Source organism: Tursiops truncatus, chromosome 11 (genome assembly GCF_011762595.2).
Source record: "Tursiops truncatus isolate mTurTru1 chromosome 11, mTurTru1.mat.Y, whole genome shotgun sequence".
Classification (NCBI taxonomy): domain Eukaryota; kingdom Metazoa; phylum Chordata; class Mammalia; order Artiodactyla; family Delphinidae; genus Tursiops; species Tursiops truncatus.
In genome coordinates, this window is record NC_047044.1 from 88,258,651 (window position 1) to 88,275,179 (window position 16,529).

The 16,529-nt window shown below is 34.3% G+C and overlaps 1 protein-coding gene across 6 annotated transcripts in view; it reads right to left on the reverse strand.

The window, feature by feature from the left end:
- Positions 1-16,529, reverse strand: part of PIK3C2G (phosphatidylinositol-4-phosphate 3-kinase catalytic subunit type 2 gamma) — a 366,119-nt gene that overhangs the window by 320,444 nt on the left and 29,146 nt on the right. For all 6 annotated transcript variants that reach the window (XM_019936917.3, XM_019936884.3, XM_073788986.1 and 3 more), the window contains exons 2-5: positions 14,799-15,545; positions 9,991-10,073; positions 6,254-6,411; positions 823-937 (exon numbers count right to left, since the gene is read on the reverse strand). In XM_019936917.3, coding sequence (XP_019792476.2) covers positions 823-937; positions 6,254-6,411; positions 9,991-10,073; positions 14,799-15,464 — 1,022 coding nt within the window. In that variant the 5' untranslated portion in view covers positions 15,465-15,545. The remainder of the gene's footprint in view (positions 1-822; positions 938-6,253; positions 6,412-9,990; positions 10,074-14,798; positions 15,546-16,529) is intronic.

Here is a 16,529-nt window from a genome sequence, read left to right on the forward strand (position 1 = left end):
AACAATGACAGTAACAATGGATGTCTCAAAAGAAATACAGTTTTACTTTCATAAGACTGTTGTCAATCTTTAGGTACTTGTAGAAACACAAAGAGGAAATGTAAATACCAGGAGAGAAATATGCAATAGCAGGAGAGAAATATTTCCTTTCTTAAAGTTGTATTATATTTTCAAAGTTGGTCTTTAAGGAATTTTGGGACAAGAGTTATTGTGGTACACTAAGTAAGTTTTCTATCAAATAAATATTTGCAGTTGATATATATGGGAACAAACTTTTCTAATTGTTTTAATGAGCTGCCTGAATAAAGAATTGAAGACAGTGTTTTAAAACTTAGACTTTTATATGAAAATGTTGTAAATATAATACTCAAACCCTCTGTGATTTTGAAAAATCAGTGTTTAATCAACATGCTAATATTATTCCAAGTCAAAAAAACTATTTATTACAAAAGAATTTATTTTTTAAATTGTCAGTCCTACTAAACTTCATTACAAATAAGGTAACTTGGGTTGCCCAGGATTTTCTTGATTTCAAAACTGAAAGTCCCATGTCCTGGGAGCTGCTTCAGTCCTGGGCAAACTGAGATGGTTGATCACCCTAGTTATGGGTTACTTAAATATGTGTTGCCATAAATACACAAAATACAGAAGAAAACCAAGAATAAGACTGTCAATATAACATGATATTTTAAATTCACCTTAAAGGAAGGAAAATTGATCGTAAGAGTATAGTGTTTGTACAAAGTCTGTTTAAAAGAAAAGAAAGTGCTGCTCAATATAGATTGTAACAATGATCCAAATTTACCTTAATAAGATACTTACTTTTGTAAAAATTCTTCATAGCCACATATACTTAGAAGATAATTTTGGGGTGATAACTGGTCATTTGTACAAAAATGTAGAATTTCTGCTATTAGGTCTTTGACAAGATAATTAGCTAAAAACAAAGTTGAATAATAAAATGTTAATAAGAGCATATTATATATTGGATGGGAGAAAGATTTTGAGCACAAAAAGTGATACATGCTTTATGAACTATTATAACTTTCTAGCTCCATCAAGAGGAGTTAAAATGAGATGCATCTCATTTATTAGTCTGGTTAGATATGGAGATTTTAAAAAAAATATTCTTTGCATTTTCTTTGATCAATCTGTCTTCAAATAACCGAACAGAGCTAGGTATTTCATTCCTCATTCTAAAATCTTTGGTAATTGTAGCTCTGCATAAAAAATATTCTACTGTGATTACCCTTAGGGATTTGGGAAGTGCTAAAGAGATTACACAGTGAGTGCTAAGTGGCAAGCCAGGAATCTAAATCTGTCATCTTCTAAAGCCTGTGCTCTTAATAATTCCACGTTTTCACAACTCATCTCTCTTCCTTTCCTGTATAGGAATCACCCCAGGTTCTGTCTTGGACAACGTCATAATAACCTTGAAGAACATGTACTCTCTTTCTCCACCTTCTCTGGGACTCAAAGAGTCAGCATATTATAGGGTAAAGTTCTTTGCCTTCTCATATTCACATTGCATAGTATCTCCCTACCAAACTCTTACATGCATTTGCCATTTAATAGTGGCCAGAACCATGCTTACTTGTTACGATTATATTTGTCTGTGAAATATTTTTCTAATTGTAAATGATAAATAGTATGGGATTCATTTATTATCATATGTGATAATGGAAATTATCTGTTATATATATATTATCTATCTATTTATCTATCTATATCTCCATGCTTTCAATGTGATCTTGAATGAAAGTTAGTGCAACAGATTGTACTGATGATCCTTAATGAGGATTTGAACAGCATACTGCAAACACTCATTTGCATTTATTTGAGTTGCGTTTTGTTGGCAATTATGTGTTTAATTTGCTGTGACTTATTTTACTGCCACACCTTTTTGTTTGGGAAAGGTTTTGACACAGACAGCCTCATAAAAAGTAGTGCAAGTGATATTGTTGGACTTGCCATGAAGAAAAAAACGGAAGAGTATTATAATGTCCTATTTAAAAGTGTAGGTTTTACAGTAGATCAAGTTGTTATCAATAAAACGGTTAGAGAAACAAATGGTAAAGATCATCATGGGAATTAGAGATTGTGGAAATGTTCTGACACAGAATAGAGTATATTAGACATGCTACTGCTTGGGAATATTAACTGAAATAATATGAATTGAAGCTAGAAGAAAATATGGCCACAGGCAAAATCATGGCTATAAAGGCTTTGACAAGAAGGGGAGAGCATTGCCAATATAAGATGGCAGGAAAATATCTCTAAAGACACCAGTTTATTTTAATTCATTTGAATTTTCTGTTTCCAGGACTGTGTCCCCTATGCTGTTTGGGGCATGCATGCATTCATTATTTCACTATAGTCATCTTTGCGGATTACATGAAAGACTCCATAATCCAGTTTCTAGCTATTACTCCTCTCCTGTGCTTTGGTGTGATATCTCCTACTATTTGCTTCATGTTACCTTTTGGTTGTCTCATTATTGCTTCAAATTCAGCATGTCTAAATCTGAAATTATCATTTTTCTCCTTGAACCCAAACATTAAGTGTCTCTGAGTTAAACTTCTCATCCATATTGTAAGCCAACAAGAACTATGGCTTCTTTTAAGTAGACTTTATACCTGTATCTTCAATTTGACAGCTAATGTAACCCTTTTTCCAGTTTCTCCTAGTCTCCAACTTCATACAATCCTTCTCAATCTGTTGACCATATTGCCTACCATACTGAAAAGATTAAGGCCCATTTGAGATTCTTTAATTATGCTACTGTACACCTTAAATCTAGTTTTTTTATGCATTCTTCTCTATCCCTTTACACCTCTTGATACATAAGTATCACTGCTTTTTACTGCATCTTACTTCTTCACATGTGATCCTTCCATCACTGGTTTCCAGTTCCAGCAATTTAAAGCCCCTCTCTTTTATATATTTAATATCCTCCACTCTAAAGATGCTTTTGTCTTTTCTTTAGGATGTTTTGTTTCTATTTAATATTCCAGTAAAATCTCCTCTTCCATTCTAGCCCCTTAAGATAGTATCTTATTTATTTATTTATTTAATTTATTTTTACCTCCTCATTACTGCCAAATTTCTTTAAAGTGTAGATAACTTCTGCAAATAATTCTCAATTACTCTTTAATCTTGCAAACTGACTTCTACTTCCACCACTTTGCAGGTCACAAACAGCTTCCTAATACTGTTCGAACTATGTGTCATCTAAATCCAGAAGGTAGTTGAAAGTAAAGACATGGGCTCTAGAGTAACTTTGGAATTGGAAAAAAGGACAGAGCAATCATCTTCATTGAAGTGATAGCTGACGACTGTAGAACAGAGAAGTCCTTGTTCAAAACACCTGCTCCTCCAGAAGGATTCTATTTTCTCACTCTGGGAGAAACAGAATTCTCTTCGGATGAAAACCTCTCACTGTCTCCTCCTCTTTGCTTATCTAGATTTCATTATTCCTTAAGTTTCTAGCAACTTATTGGTCATTCTTGAAATGCTTTTCAGAATTTTGTTCTCTAGAGCACATCTATATTACTAGTAAAACACTCATATAAAGTGGTGAAGGGATCACAGTTTTGGCATAAAGATTATTTTAAAGTGAAAACATTTGAAAACTTATCTTCACTTTTCTTATCTGACTATAGCCAAGACTCCCTAATACAGGTGCTATCAACTTTCTTCTGAGAGTTTCCTGCAACTTCTGGGAAGGAGACCAACTGCCCATCCATTAGCATAAAAAGATATACATGTATTTCCTTACTGAAGCTCTAAACACCCCCCTCCTCACACACACTTTCACAGTAACTTTTTTTTTTTTTAGTTACATTTTTTCATTTTAATTTTATTGGAGTATAGTAGATTTACAATGTTTTCTTAGTTTCAGGTGTACAGCAAAGTGATTCAGTTATACATATACATATATTCATTCCTTTTTAGATTCTTTTCTCATATAGGTTATTACAGAATATTGGGTAGAGTTTGCTGTGCTATACAGTAGGTCCTTGGTGGTTATCTATCTTATATATAGTAGTATGTGTATGTTCAGCCCAAGCTCCTGATTTATCCCCCTGCCCATGTTTCCCCTTTGGTAACCATAAGTTTGTTTTCACACATTAACTTTTTATGTAAACCTTTACCTCTGGGTTTCAGCAGGTTACTCATTTCTGAGTAACCCCTGCATGCATATATAAGGAAACCTTGTCTTTTGTCCTGTTAATTTCTCTATTGTCAATTGTGTCACAGCCTAACCCCTCCTCAAATTTAAATGGGCAGAAGACAAGTTTCCTCCTAATAGCAGCATATGCTACTCTGTATATTTTCATAAATGTGTCCTCTCCCCTCCTCTGCTTTTTCCTCCTTCCCCTCTAATCCTCCCTTCCTCCCCCCTCTTCTTATAGACCCTTTTACTACCTTTGAGGCCACAGTCATCCTCTTTACCACTGTACATCTCTAACACTAAACACAATGACCTAATCACTTTACTGAAACTTCTTATAAAAGTCAAAAATGGCCTCTGTTTTGCCAAATCTAATATTGGAAATTAAATATTATAAATTGTAAGAATCGGAGTGGTCTCCCTAGTTCATAATTATTTCCTCATCTCCAGCAATGTAAGTCAACATAACCCAGATGCCATTCTGATTGGATCAAGGTACAGCACTATTGATCTTGGCTGTGCAATCAGAACTCTGGTTTTAGAAATTTGAAAGTGGATCTGAAAGCAGCTCTTCTGCCCCTTTCCTGTTTGCCCATTTCTATTCCCCTCTAACCTTGAAAGAACCTAATCTGTTGATTCTTTTCCTAGATAAAAAGAAGTAAGATAAAGAATTAAGTAGTTAAAGAATGACTAGTTCTCTACCCACAATGGCCTCCTTAGCAATCCTGCAGGCATATCACAAAGGCAAGATAACATCTGAAGAGAGAGTCAGCCTGCCTTCGCAGAATGGAGAACAATGCATAACCCAATCTCCTGCCTCTAGGATTCACTGAGATTCTTCCTCCCCTTTTTTCCCTTTAAGAACTGTCATGGCTGAGCAGAATCTTTGGAGTTGGTCTTGGGACATGAGTCTACCTTCTCCCCAGATTGCTGGCTTTTCTGATTAAAACACCTTTCCTTTCTGTTGACGTTTGCCTCTTGATTATTGGTTTTTGAGCAGCAAGCAGCCAAACCTGAGTTTGGTAACAGATCCAATAGGGAGGTTGAACTTGCTTTAGATCTCTGGCCAAATAGCATTTAAGCTTGAGAGCTTAGCTTTCCATGTGTTGCAGAAAAGTAAGGGAAATGAGTCAGCAGAAAGCAAGAGAAACATAAGAAGCAATTACACAGAGAGGAGATGAGGTGAGAGACATACAGGAATTTTGGACTGCCTGTACATCAGTGTTTTATTCCCAAATCTTTGCTGAATTCCTACTCTTAAATTCTATAAGAAATCCCTGTAATCTTTAAATTATTTTTTCTGCTTACATCAGCAGGAGTTGGTTTCTGTTAGTTTCAAACCAGATGGTCCTAACTAATATTCCTACATAACATTGTTATGTTTGCAGTCATCTGTACTAAGTCGGAGCCTTGGCTAGAGTAAGAAAGAAAATGAAGCAAAATACAGTGATAATAATAATAATGAAAAAAAATTTATTGGACCATTATTTGTCAAGAAACAACAATTGATACGCAGAAACTTGGTAGCAACTAATGTGTGAAGAACTAATATTGTTTTGCAAAATGGTTGATGGTAACAGTGAAATAAATATTAAACAACTTTAAAGAGATTCTAAAACTTTAGAGAAATGAGAATCATCTGGTGAGTTTGATAAAATACAGATACCTGGGATCCATCCAGAGACTCTGATTCAGTAGAGCTGCTAACTATGCTGGGCTGTACAGGGCTATTATAGTTCTCACTGTGGAGACAGAGGCTGTGTAACAGCCATTTTCACTTACATATAGTCTTTATCTAGAATCTTTTTGAAATTTAGCTTTTATTTTTAATATGCTAAAAACTTGCTATACTTGCTATTTCATAGCAGGAAAATAAGGTGTCCTGGGGTGAGCTATGAAGAGAGTTCTAAAAAACAATAGCCAAACAAATGTTAAAAGATTTCCAGCTGTTTTCCTCTTACTTCACTTCAGGGCAAAATACTAGCTAATACTGCTTCTTTTAATGACTTCAGTCTGTGGACTCAAGGCAGCTATACCAGCTTTATGTAGATTTTTATACTTATTTGCAAGATTGCTTACCATATGGCATAAAATGAAGTTGTTGTGTTGAGTCCTCAGTAAAAATATTTATATTAACCTTAGTATTAGAAAAGAACTTGTATGGAAATGCTGTAGTCGTGCTCCAGATCTTCCCCGAATTGGAATTAATGTCAGCTGCATGATATGTTTCTCTTATTCTGAAAAATATATGTGAAAGAATACTTAGGACAAGATTTTAAGAAACTTCATGCAGGGCTTGCTATAGAAGATTTGAAATATGAAAATAACCAGCAGCTGATTTGTGGTATAGTGCTGTTAGCTAGGCTAGATTGGTAAAGATTACAATTAAACCAAAAGCAACTATAAAGCTCTGGTCTTTATGTTTTCCCTGGGGCACCTCATATGAAGCAATTAAGAATACATTGTCACTTATAAAACATGAAAATTCACTCTGAACAGTGATTGCTTGCTTCACTGACATTGCCTTTTGAAGCATGAACTCCTCCCCTTGGTTTTGGCTCATGCCTTTGTCAAGCCAGAAGTCACTCATTTATTATTTATTCATTTATGGATGAATAAATTCTCTTGTTTGTGTCAAATTGGTAAATACCATTCTTGGCAGCCCATTTTCTTTAAATTTGGGGTTTTACACAAATATTTGGCTTTTACGTAAATAATTGAGCCCAGAAGTCATTAGTACATTCTGAACAATTACTTACTGTGTCAGGAAGTCAGAGAATTGGAAAATAGTTTATCCTTGGAGTCAGAAGCCTTGAGTTTGAATACTGACTCTTTTTTAACTTAAAAAAATTTTTTTAACATCTTTATGGGCATATAATTACTTTACAATGGTGTGTTAGTTTCTGCTTTATAACAAAGTGAATCAGCTATACATATACATATATCCCCATATCTCCTCCTTTTATTCAGTAGTTTTATGGTCAGAGGCAAGTTACATGACCAGTTTCTTTGTTTGCACAAATGAGGATATTTATATCTACTTTAAAGGTTTATGAGAGAAAAGGCATATAAAAGACTTTTGTAGAATGTAAAGCAATATATCCATGTAATGTATCATAATTATCATTATATTATTACAGCTGAATCCCTGTAGAGCCATATTTTATGCCCACATGTAGAATTTAGCATAAAATTATTTGTAACTAGATATTTAAAATGCTTTTGATGATGAAGTCCTAGGTTTTTTTCTGTTTTTGTTAATTTTGCAGACCTCTAAACTTTGTAGTGCTCTTCCTGAATGAAAAATTATGCATTCTGTGTATGCATTCTATGTAATGTATCATATATGTTACATCCTTGGCATTTATTCTATTTTTGCAGCATTAAAGTAGTGTAGGCCCATTGAAGTAGCTCTATCTCTATGCCCTTAAACTCTACCAAAACATCCCCTCCTTGAGGGACCTCACAAATGGAAAAGTGTGTATGCGCCCAATGGGTCTGGCATGTATCAAAATCACCTTTTTTTCTGGGTTCCATCCCCAAAGTTTTTGATTCAGTAGATATGTGGAGGATTCCCCCCCCCCGCCCCCAATTTTTAGCAGTTTTCCAGATAAGCCAATACTACTGCTGCTCCAGAACTGCAGTTCAAGAACCACTGCTTAGGATAAAGGTATGGGCCACTCTTCTTTGTTATACCCTACAACAAAGGTTTGGACTCCAGTTCTGAATTGAGGAGCTTTATGATCTAGCATTCAACCATATGATAAGGTACTACTCAATGTATACATACATGATTTAACCTTCTACCATTTTGGAGAATTAAATTTAAAATGTGAATTCATGACTCATTCTTTCCTAAACCTTCGCTGAGCATCTACTGTGGGCCAAAAACTTTTTTCATGTGCTATGACATTTTATTGTATTTTTAATAAAAATATGACATATTTCTTGAGAGATGTGCCTTAAAAGTATGTCACAGCAAGAAACCAAATCCCACAAATTAGAGAGCCTCTTTAAGGGTGTATGGTGGGAATTAGGTAAGGTTATTTAAATGTTAGAAAAAAAACACTGATGAAATTGGGCATATAAATCCATTCTGTATGGCTTTCCAGAAATTTTGGAGACCCTCTTAAGAAACTTGGCTTTCAAATTCAGTTCTGTCTTCTTTTGAATTAAGAGCTTTGGATAGCACCTAGCACATATTAGGTCCTCAAAAATATTTGCTATTGAGTGAATAGTGTGTTTGTGTACAAAATAATTATGCATATATAAATTTAATTATCTTTATATGAGTATTTGTCAACAAAAATTATAGAAAACCAAAAAAATGTGTAAATATAACCTTATCTTCTTTTTACTACTTTAAAGTTTATTATTGTTTGGTTGTCTTTTTTAGTACTTATGGTTACTTTGAAAGAAACCATAGGAAAAAAATTCCATTTAAGAATTTCAAAATGTACCATGAGCTACTGACAAACCATTACATAAAATATTTTCATGTCACTATTTCATTCACAAGATTTCATCAAAGAATATTACATTCTCTTGGAAAAAAAAAGTGATGGGAGAGACTAATAATAAATGTATTTTGATGGAGCTATACCAAGTATTACCTTGTGATATTGAGAGAGCTATTTCTTACGCTTAGGGTAGAAATTATCACATCTTAGATTTAAGGTGTCAAGTTCCTGGCAATGCTTGTCAGGTTGTTACAGTGGGTAGCTCATTACTGACAAAATCAATATTGATATCTGTAAAGATCCTAATTAGGAATCCAAAGTGCCATTTAAAATATTCCTCTGTGAACTGGAGCAAGAAATTAATTAAAGATTGAATATAGGTTCACGGGTTTGAACTGCTTTGTTTTGTATTTTGTATGTGTGCCTTTCGGTTCTTCCAATATGGTGACAAGTTTTTTAACTTGACTTTGCTTTTTTGTTTGCCTTTTCTTCATTTGAATATTTGTCATGCATTGACTAGTTATTAGGCATTCAGATAGCCTTTTAAGGTAGTGATTAAATAAATGATTCAAATCTTTAATCCCAAATGATTCTTTAGCAGGGCGCTGCTATAGCTGATAAATAAGCTAATGTTTATTTATATGTATATTTATTATATTTTCAACAGCCAAAAAAGGATAAAAATCAAGATAACTAAAATGTAAGTGCATTAATTTTTCAAAATTTTCAGGTATCTTAGCAATAGAAGAGATGGCATTATATAAATTTTAACTGATAATGAGAGATTGGTCTTTAAAAAAGAGGCATGTACCTTTATAAGTTCATTTTTTAGATTAGCAAAAAGGGGATCTGGGATCCCCTTGTGATCAAATTTGTTTTTCAGTGGACAAACACCCATGCACTTGTTCAACGTTCTGGCAGCCCATTCAGGGTAAGATTGAGTTATTGAGCAGAAGGTACTCTCATCATTCTAAATAGTATATCCCAGGTAAGAAGGATAAATCTATGCTAATTTGGGACAGAGCCAAATAAGTCAGTCACTTATGTGCCATTAAATGAGAAATTAATTCACTGCAAACTAAGCTATCAACAAACAGCAAGGAGAAGACTGAAATTATAAAACATTCATCTGTAGCCACATTTTCAGGGGAAAAATTTATTTGACTATAAACAACAAAAGCAATACCAGAAGTTGATTAATGAACTAATTTATCATAAATTTATACTGTTAACTATGTTAAAAAATTATAGAGCTTTAACATTTTATATGCAAGATTAATCAGCTCAGTAATGTTAAAATAGACAAATTTATGCAGGTACAGAAATTTCTAAGTTTAATGGAATAGCAACACTTACTTTTTTACTTTGTTGCAAAAGGAGGCCAGACTTCTATTACTGCCCTGAGGTACTTCAACCAGCTGAATGAAACAACCTGTCAGCTTAAAGTAAAAACTGTTAAATTAAAATAGTTTGGTGTGGAGAAAAGATTAATACAATTCTAAAATTTTTATTTTGTTTTGGAAAGCCATTATGTTTTTAATTTTATTTATTTATTTATTTGATGGTGTGCGGACCTCTCACTGTTGTGGCCTCTTCCATTGCGGAGCACAGGCTCCGGACGCGCAGGCTCAGCGGCCATGGCTCACGGGCCCAGCCGCTCCGCGACATGTGGGATCTTCCCGAACTGGGACACGAACCTGTGTCCCCTGCATCGGCAGGCGGACTCTCAACCACTGCACCACCAGGGAAGCCCTTTAATTTTATTTTAAAAATATTTACTGAAGCAATACATATGGAAAAATATATAAATTTTAAATATATAATTTGATTTTTGAGGAATATATGCAACTGTGAATATTAATATCCAATCAAAAAATATAGAACATTTCTATCACTTTAGAAAGTTCCCCCATATCTCCTTCTGTCAATCTGAACATCTGTTTGGTAACTGTTAAGTCAGATTTCTATCACCATAGATTAATGAATGTGCTCTTTTGTTTCTGGCTTCTTTCATTTAAATGATATATGTTTTAAAATTCATGTTGTCATATGTATAAATAGTTCATCTTTCTTAGTTACCTATTAGTAGTATTCTATTGCATGAATATTCCATAGTTTATCCGTCTTCATGTTGAAAAACAGTTGTGTTGTTTGTAGTTTTGGCGTATTGTAAAGAATACTTAATTTTCATATACAAGTGTGTTTTGGACATGTGCTTCACTTCTTGTGAATAAATCCATAAACGGCTCAGTTAAAGAAATAATTTTGCTTTATGTATTTTGCAGCCATTATTAGGTACATCTACATTTAAGTTTATTATGTCTTCCTGGTTGACTTATTATTATGAAATGACCCTTTTCTTTCTCTAATAATACCCTGCGGGCTTCCCTGGTGGCGCAGTGGTTGAGAGTCCGCCTGCAGATGCAGGAGACACGGGTTCATGCCCCGGTCTGGGAAGATCCCACATGCCGCGGAGCGGCTGGGCCCGTGGGCCATGGCCACTGAGCCTGCACGTCCGGAGCCTGTGCTCCGCAACGGGAGAGGCCACAGCAGTGAGAGGCCCGCGTATCGCAAAAAAAAAAAAAAAAAAAAAAAAAAAATACCCTGCCTTAAGCTTCATTTTCTGGTATTAATAACCATACACAGCTTTGTTTTGTTGGTTGAATGTTAAATATTTTTATTTTTTTAAACTTTCAACCTATCTGTGCCTTTGTTTTTCAAATTTGACTCTTGTAAAAAATAAAGCCTTTCTTTTCTATCTAGTTTGTCAATTTCTCCCTTTTATTTGGAATATATTTAGTATATTTATGGGTATTGTTAGATTTAAGACTGCCATGTTCATATGTGCTTCTAGTTGTTTCTTCTGTTTTATTTTGTTCTTCTATTTCTCCTTCCCTGATTTTTGCAGTTTGATTTTTTAGCCCGTTTCATTTAATTTCTCTTTTGGATTTTTAGTTTTTCTTCTTTGTACTATATTTTATGTGATTATACTAGCTTAGAACTTACAATATGTATCGTAAATATTTCACAGTTTACTTAGAGTTAATATTGTGCCACTGCATTTAAAATGTAAGAATTTCCAATAGCAGATAACATTTACCATCCCTTCATCTTTTATTCTCTTGTTGTCTTTTATCTTTTTTTTACATATACAACAACTCTGACAATGAAATCCTGTGTTTTTGCTTTAAACAATCAGCTGTCTTTCAAAAAATTAAGTAGTTTTTCATATTTACTAACATATTTACCATTTTTGCTGCTCTTTTTTCCTTTTGTATTCCATCTGGTATCATTTTCTTTGCATCCGAAGACTGACTTCAGTATTTTTTGTGTGCATGTGAGCTGACTGATTTCTCTCAACATTTGTTTATATGATAATATATTTATTTTAAATTTTCAAGCATGTACTCAATGAGTTATAGAAGTATGGATTCTTTTCTTTTTTTATAGAGCTTTAAAAATGCTATTCCACTGTCATCTGGCTTCCATCGTTTCTGATGAGATAATGCTTTAATTCAGATTGTTGTTCTACTGCATGAAATTTTTTTCCCCCTCTCTGCCACTTTTTATGATGATCTTTTCAACTTTGGTCTTCATATGTTTGAGTATAACATGTCTACATGTGGTTGTCTTTGCATTTATTCTGTTTGGGATTTATTGAATTTCTTAAATCTGTAATTTGATATTTTATACCAGAGTTGGAGAAAATTTCAGAGCATTATTTCTTCAAATGAATTTTTCTTTCTTTCCTTTCCTCTCCTGCTAGCATTCCAAAATTATCCATATATTAGGCTCCTTATCTCCTAAGTTTCTTAGTCCCTGCTCACTTTTATATAATTCTTTTATTTTCTCCTCTTCAGTTTGGGTAATTTCTATTCTTTTTCTTTTTTTTCTCTCCTTTTTTAATAAATTTATTTATTTTATTTATATTTATTTTTGGCTGCATTGGGTCTTCATTGCTGCGTGTGGGCTTTCTCTAGTTGCGGCGAGCGGGGACTACTCTTTGTTGCAGCGTGTGGGCTTCTCATCGCAGTGGCTTCTCTTGTTGTGGAGCACAGGCTCTAGGTGCGTGGGCTTCAGTAGTTGTGGCGAATGGGCTCAGTAGTTGTTGCACACGGGTTTAGTTGTTCCATGGCATGTGGGATCTTCCCAGACCAGGGCTTGAACCTGTGTACCCTGCATTGGCAGGTGGATTCTTAATCACTGTGCCACCAGGGAAGCCCTATTCTTTTTCTTTCAAGTACTCTTTTTCCCCGTCATCTTATATCTGTTTTTAAGTATACCCAGTGACTTTTTAACTACAGATACTATATTTATATTACTAAATTTTCCATTAGTCTTTGTTTTTTCATAGTTTCTAATTTCCTTGAGATTCCTCATTTGTCTACTCATTATGTTCATCTTTACTTCATCTTCTTGAACATCCTTTTAATAATCTCCTTAAAGTCCCTATCTGTTAATTCCAACATCTGTTCTATCACAGAATTTCTATTCACTGGGCTATTTTCTTGATTATGGTTCAGAATTCCCTGTTCTTTACGCATCTGTGCATTTGTTATTAAATGTTGGATATTGTAGATGACACATTAAGAATTGTTTTTACAAAGTGTGCAATTTTTCTCTGGCAGGCAGGCGGTTAAGATTGTTTTGGTCTTGTTAGCCTCTGTTTTATTTTTTGTGGGGCCACATGTAAGTTAATAGGTAGAGCATTTACTTTAGAGCACGATTTTTACTTGTAAGAGATAGCTTTGTGTGATCTCAAATGAATGCCTGAAGTTCTCAGCTCAGTGTCTTCTCTCGCTGGGTCAGAACTTTGGCACCGCATAACTTCTACTTATGTGTGGTGAACACAACCTCTTGGCCAACAATCTGCAGTAAATCTCACATAGACTCCTGACCCCCATGCATTGCATAGTTCCTTCTGTGCTCTGCCCTACAGATTACAGCTTCCTTTGCAGCCTGGAACTGCAGTCTCTGCCTCCTCAGTTTAGTGATACTGCTGCTCAAATTGGGCTACACTAGTCTGCCTAGCAGCAGGAAAGGGCCCCGAAGACACAAGGATGATCATAACAACACTTTGCTGTTTCCCTTCTCTTAAGGATTGATGTCTATACCGGCTGTTTGCTTCATATATTTTGTCTAATTTCATAGTTGTTTTCAGTGGTAAGGGAAAGTTTAGTACTTGTTACATTGTCATGATCAGAAGTAAAGGTTCCTAAAATTCGTGCACTTTTAATACAGATCATTTGAGGTATTACCTCTTCTGCAGGCGCCTCAGACACAATTAATTGTTTCTTCTCTTATGAACTCATCCTCTCTATTATTTTACTGTGTTGGCATTATTGGTTTGCAGGTTAATTTAAGCAATATGCTATTGCTGAAATCAGGTATGCGTTTTCTTCTTTGCATTTGTTATGCCTAATCATATATAGTTTAAGAATATGATAAATAGTTGTTGAATAAATGAAAAGTCCTCCTGTCTAACCCTGTAAATTACAGCTGAAATAATGTTTCATCATTTTACTGTTTAATTCTGTTTTCACTTGTGTCTAGACTCCGTATAAGCAGAGAAATGTTCAAATATTATACAAGAACCTCTGTGGTTACTAAATGATTGGAAAACTACTAATGAAACCATCAGGATGAATTGCACAATGATTACTTAATTTCCTACTCTTGGAATGTTCCCAAAAGAAGTTGCCTGCTAACAGTATAATTTAGTAGCCTCTGAGTAAAAAGACATTTTTCCTACAAATAATGATATGAAGTTTTAATTCATGGTAATATAACTCAAAATATAAATGTAATGAAATGTATGTATGTTTCTATGTGTGCATAACGACACAATAAGAATAGAAAATGCTATCATTTAAACCTCCAACTATGATATTTTTATCTAATAAAATGTAAATACTATAACATTTTATTTAGTTTTGATGAAACCAGAACTTTAAAAATATTATAAAAATTTTCCCTTTCTTTAGAAAAAATCATTAATTCAGGAACACAGAATTTGTGAATAAGTTTTTTTTCCCCAAAAGTATTGATAATATTAATACATTCCCCTAATTAAGATTAGTTACTCTCATTACCAAATTAACCCAGCACATTATTGAATGATTCTTTCAGATTCGTATTTTTAGGTTGACATATATGACACATACCTCTTTGTTCTTTGGCAATGTGCTTTCCCAGGTCCTGGGTAGAAAAGAACCTTTAAAGAGCATCAGAGATGGTTCCACAATGTTCATATTTCTACTGCTTTTATTTTCTTCTTTTGGCATCAAGTCAGTTGAGAAGGATGGATATATAGGAGGAATGCTACTTTCAAATCCTATATGGTAGTTATCCAGTTCACTCCGTGAATTAATTTCATCCACACTAGTGGATGATGGAGGTAAAATATTGAATCCGTAATCATCAGCACCATGGTATTTTCCTATGGGGTTTCCCCCAAAGCTTTCTTTATTTATGTTTTGAGGATTTGGTAGCACGGAATGCCTAAAACCAATTACTCCTGTTTTATTAACTTGGTGACAGGAGAGTTCTGTGCTGTTAGAAGTGAATTCATTTAAGGATATTTGGTGTGCTTCATCTAATGAATGCCTTTTTGAGTCCCCGTGTGGTGCACTGGGCACAAAAATGGTGTTTTCTTCAATTTCTCTCTGATAGAGTGGGATTGTATTACTGATCTCATCTACTACATGATCAAAACCCAGACCGGTGTGGCTAGGAAAAAGAGGTTGATTTACAGAGTGAAATTCTTGGTGCTTTTGGTGCTTTTCATGTGATTCACTGGGATTTAGATCTGTTTTCCAACAATATGCCATTCTTTATTTTATGTAACTGAGAGGGTTGACTCTGCTCCAAATATCTCCTAGATGATATTATAAAAGATGATAGGAATTTTCCTAGAAAAAGCATACAAGGAAACAAAAAAACTTTAATTAGAAATAAAAGAGCTTGCAAGAAAGAAATATGTTGAGTAAATACAAACAATTGTTTTGAAGTTTCTCCTTAGCAAATGAAATAATTCCATGAGTAATATAAAACTCCATCAGGGCTCACAATATTAAAGTCCAAGGGGCAGTATTGACTTCAGAGACATTCATGAAACTCCTGTGATAGAAAAATAAGTCCACTTCAATTATGACAGGAGTTTCATGAATCAATCCAAAGACAATATTCCCCTTTGGACTCCTTTTCCTACTGAAAATCCACTTGCCGACAGCAGCATTATCTCCCTCAGTATTCAGTCATCTATCAGCATGGTAGTATGCTAAAGTCTTTTTATTATCTTAAAAGTCTCTTCGTGATCAGCAGTTATTCCATCCCTAGATACAGTCTTAACTTCTTTCTCTTCTCCATAACCAATCATCTTATAGGTTGGCTAGATCCGTTCGTCTCTTCCCCAAAACTTCTTTAAATAATTGCAAACTTCTTTCATCATTTCTCCAGAACAACTTTCATTAAGTTTACTAATGAGTAAATTCAACTAATGTTTATCAGTCTCTATTTTATCTCTCTGCAAAATTTGAGTCCGTTCATTCACTATCCTTCTTATTTTAAAATTTCTTGCTGTGTCCTACTTTGGCTCTCTGTGACACTGTACTCTCTGAGTTCTTTGTTAGCTCCTTCTCAAGACTCCTTTGTCTATTACTCATTTTCTACCTGACCCTTGTCAGAGCTTCTTTTCTTCTCAATTATTCTCTTCTTGTAAGTTATTTCATACCTCCTGTGGTTTAAATTACCATCTATATGCCAATGACTCCAAACTAGACGATTCTTATTATTATCTGCTCAGTGTCTCCACTTTGAATTTTTTTTTTAACCTCTAAGAGAAAGTCCAAAACCTAAATCAAAATTCACCCAAGAACCTGCTCCTATCCTAGTGT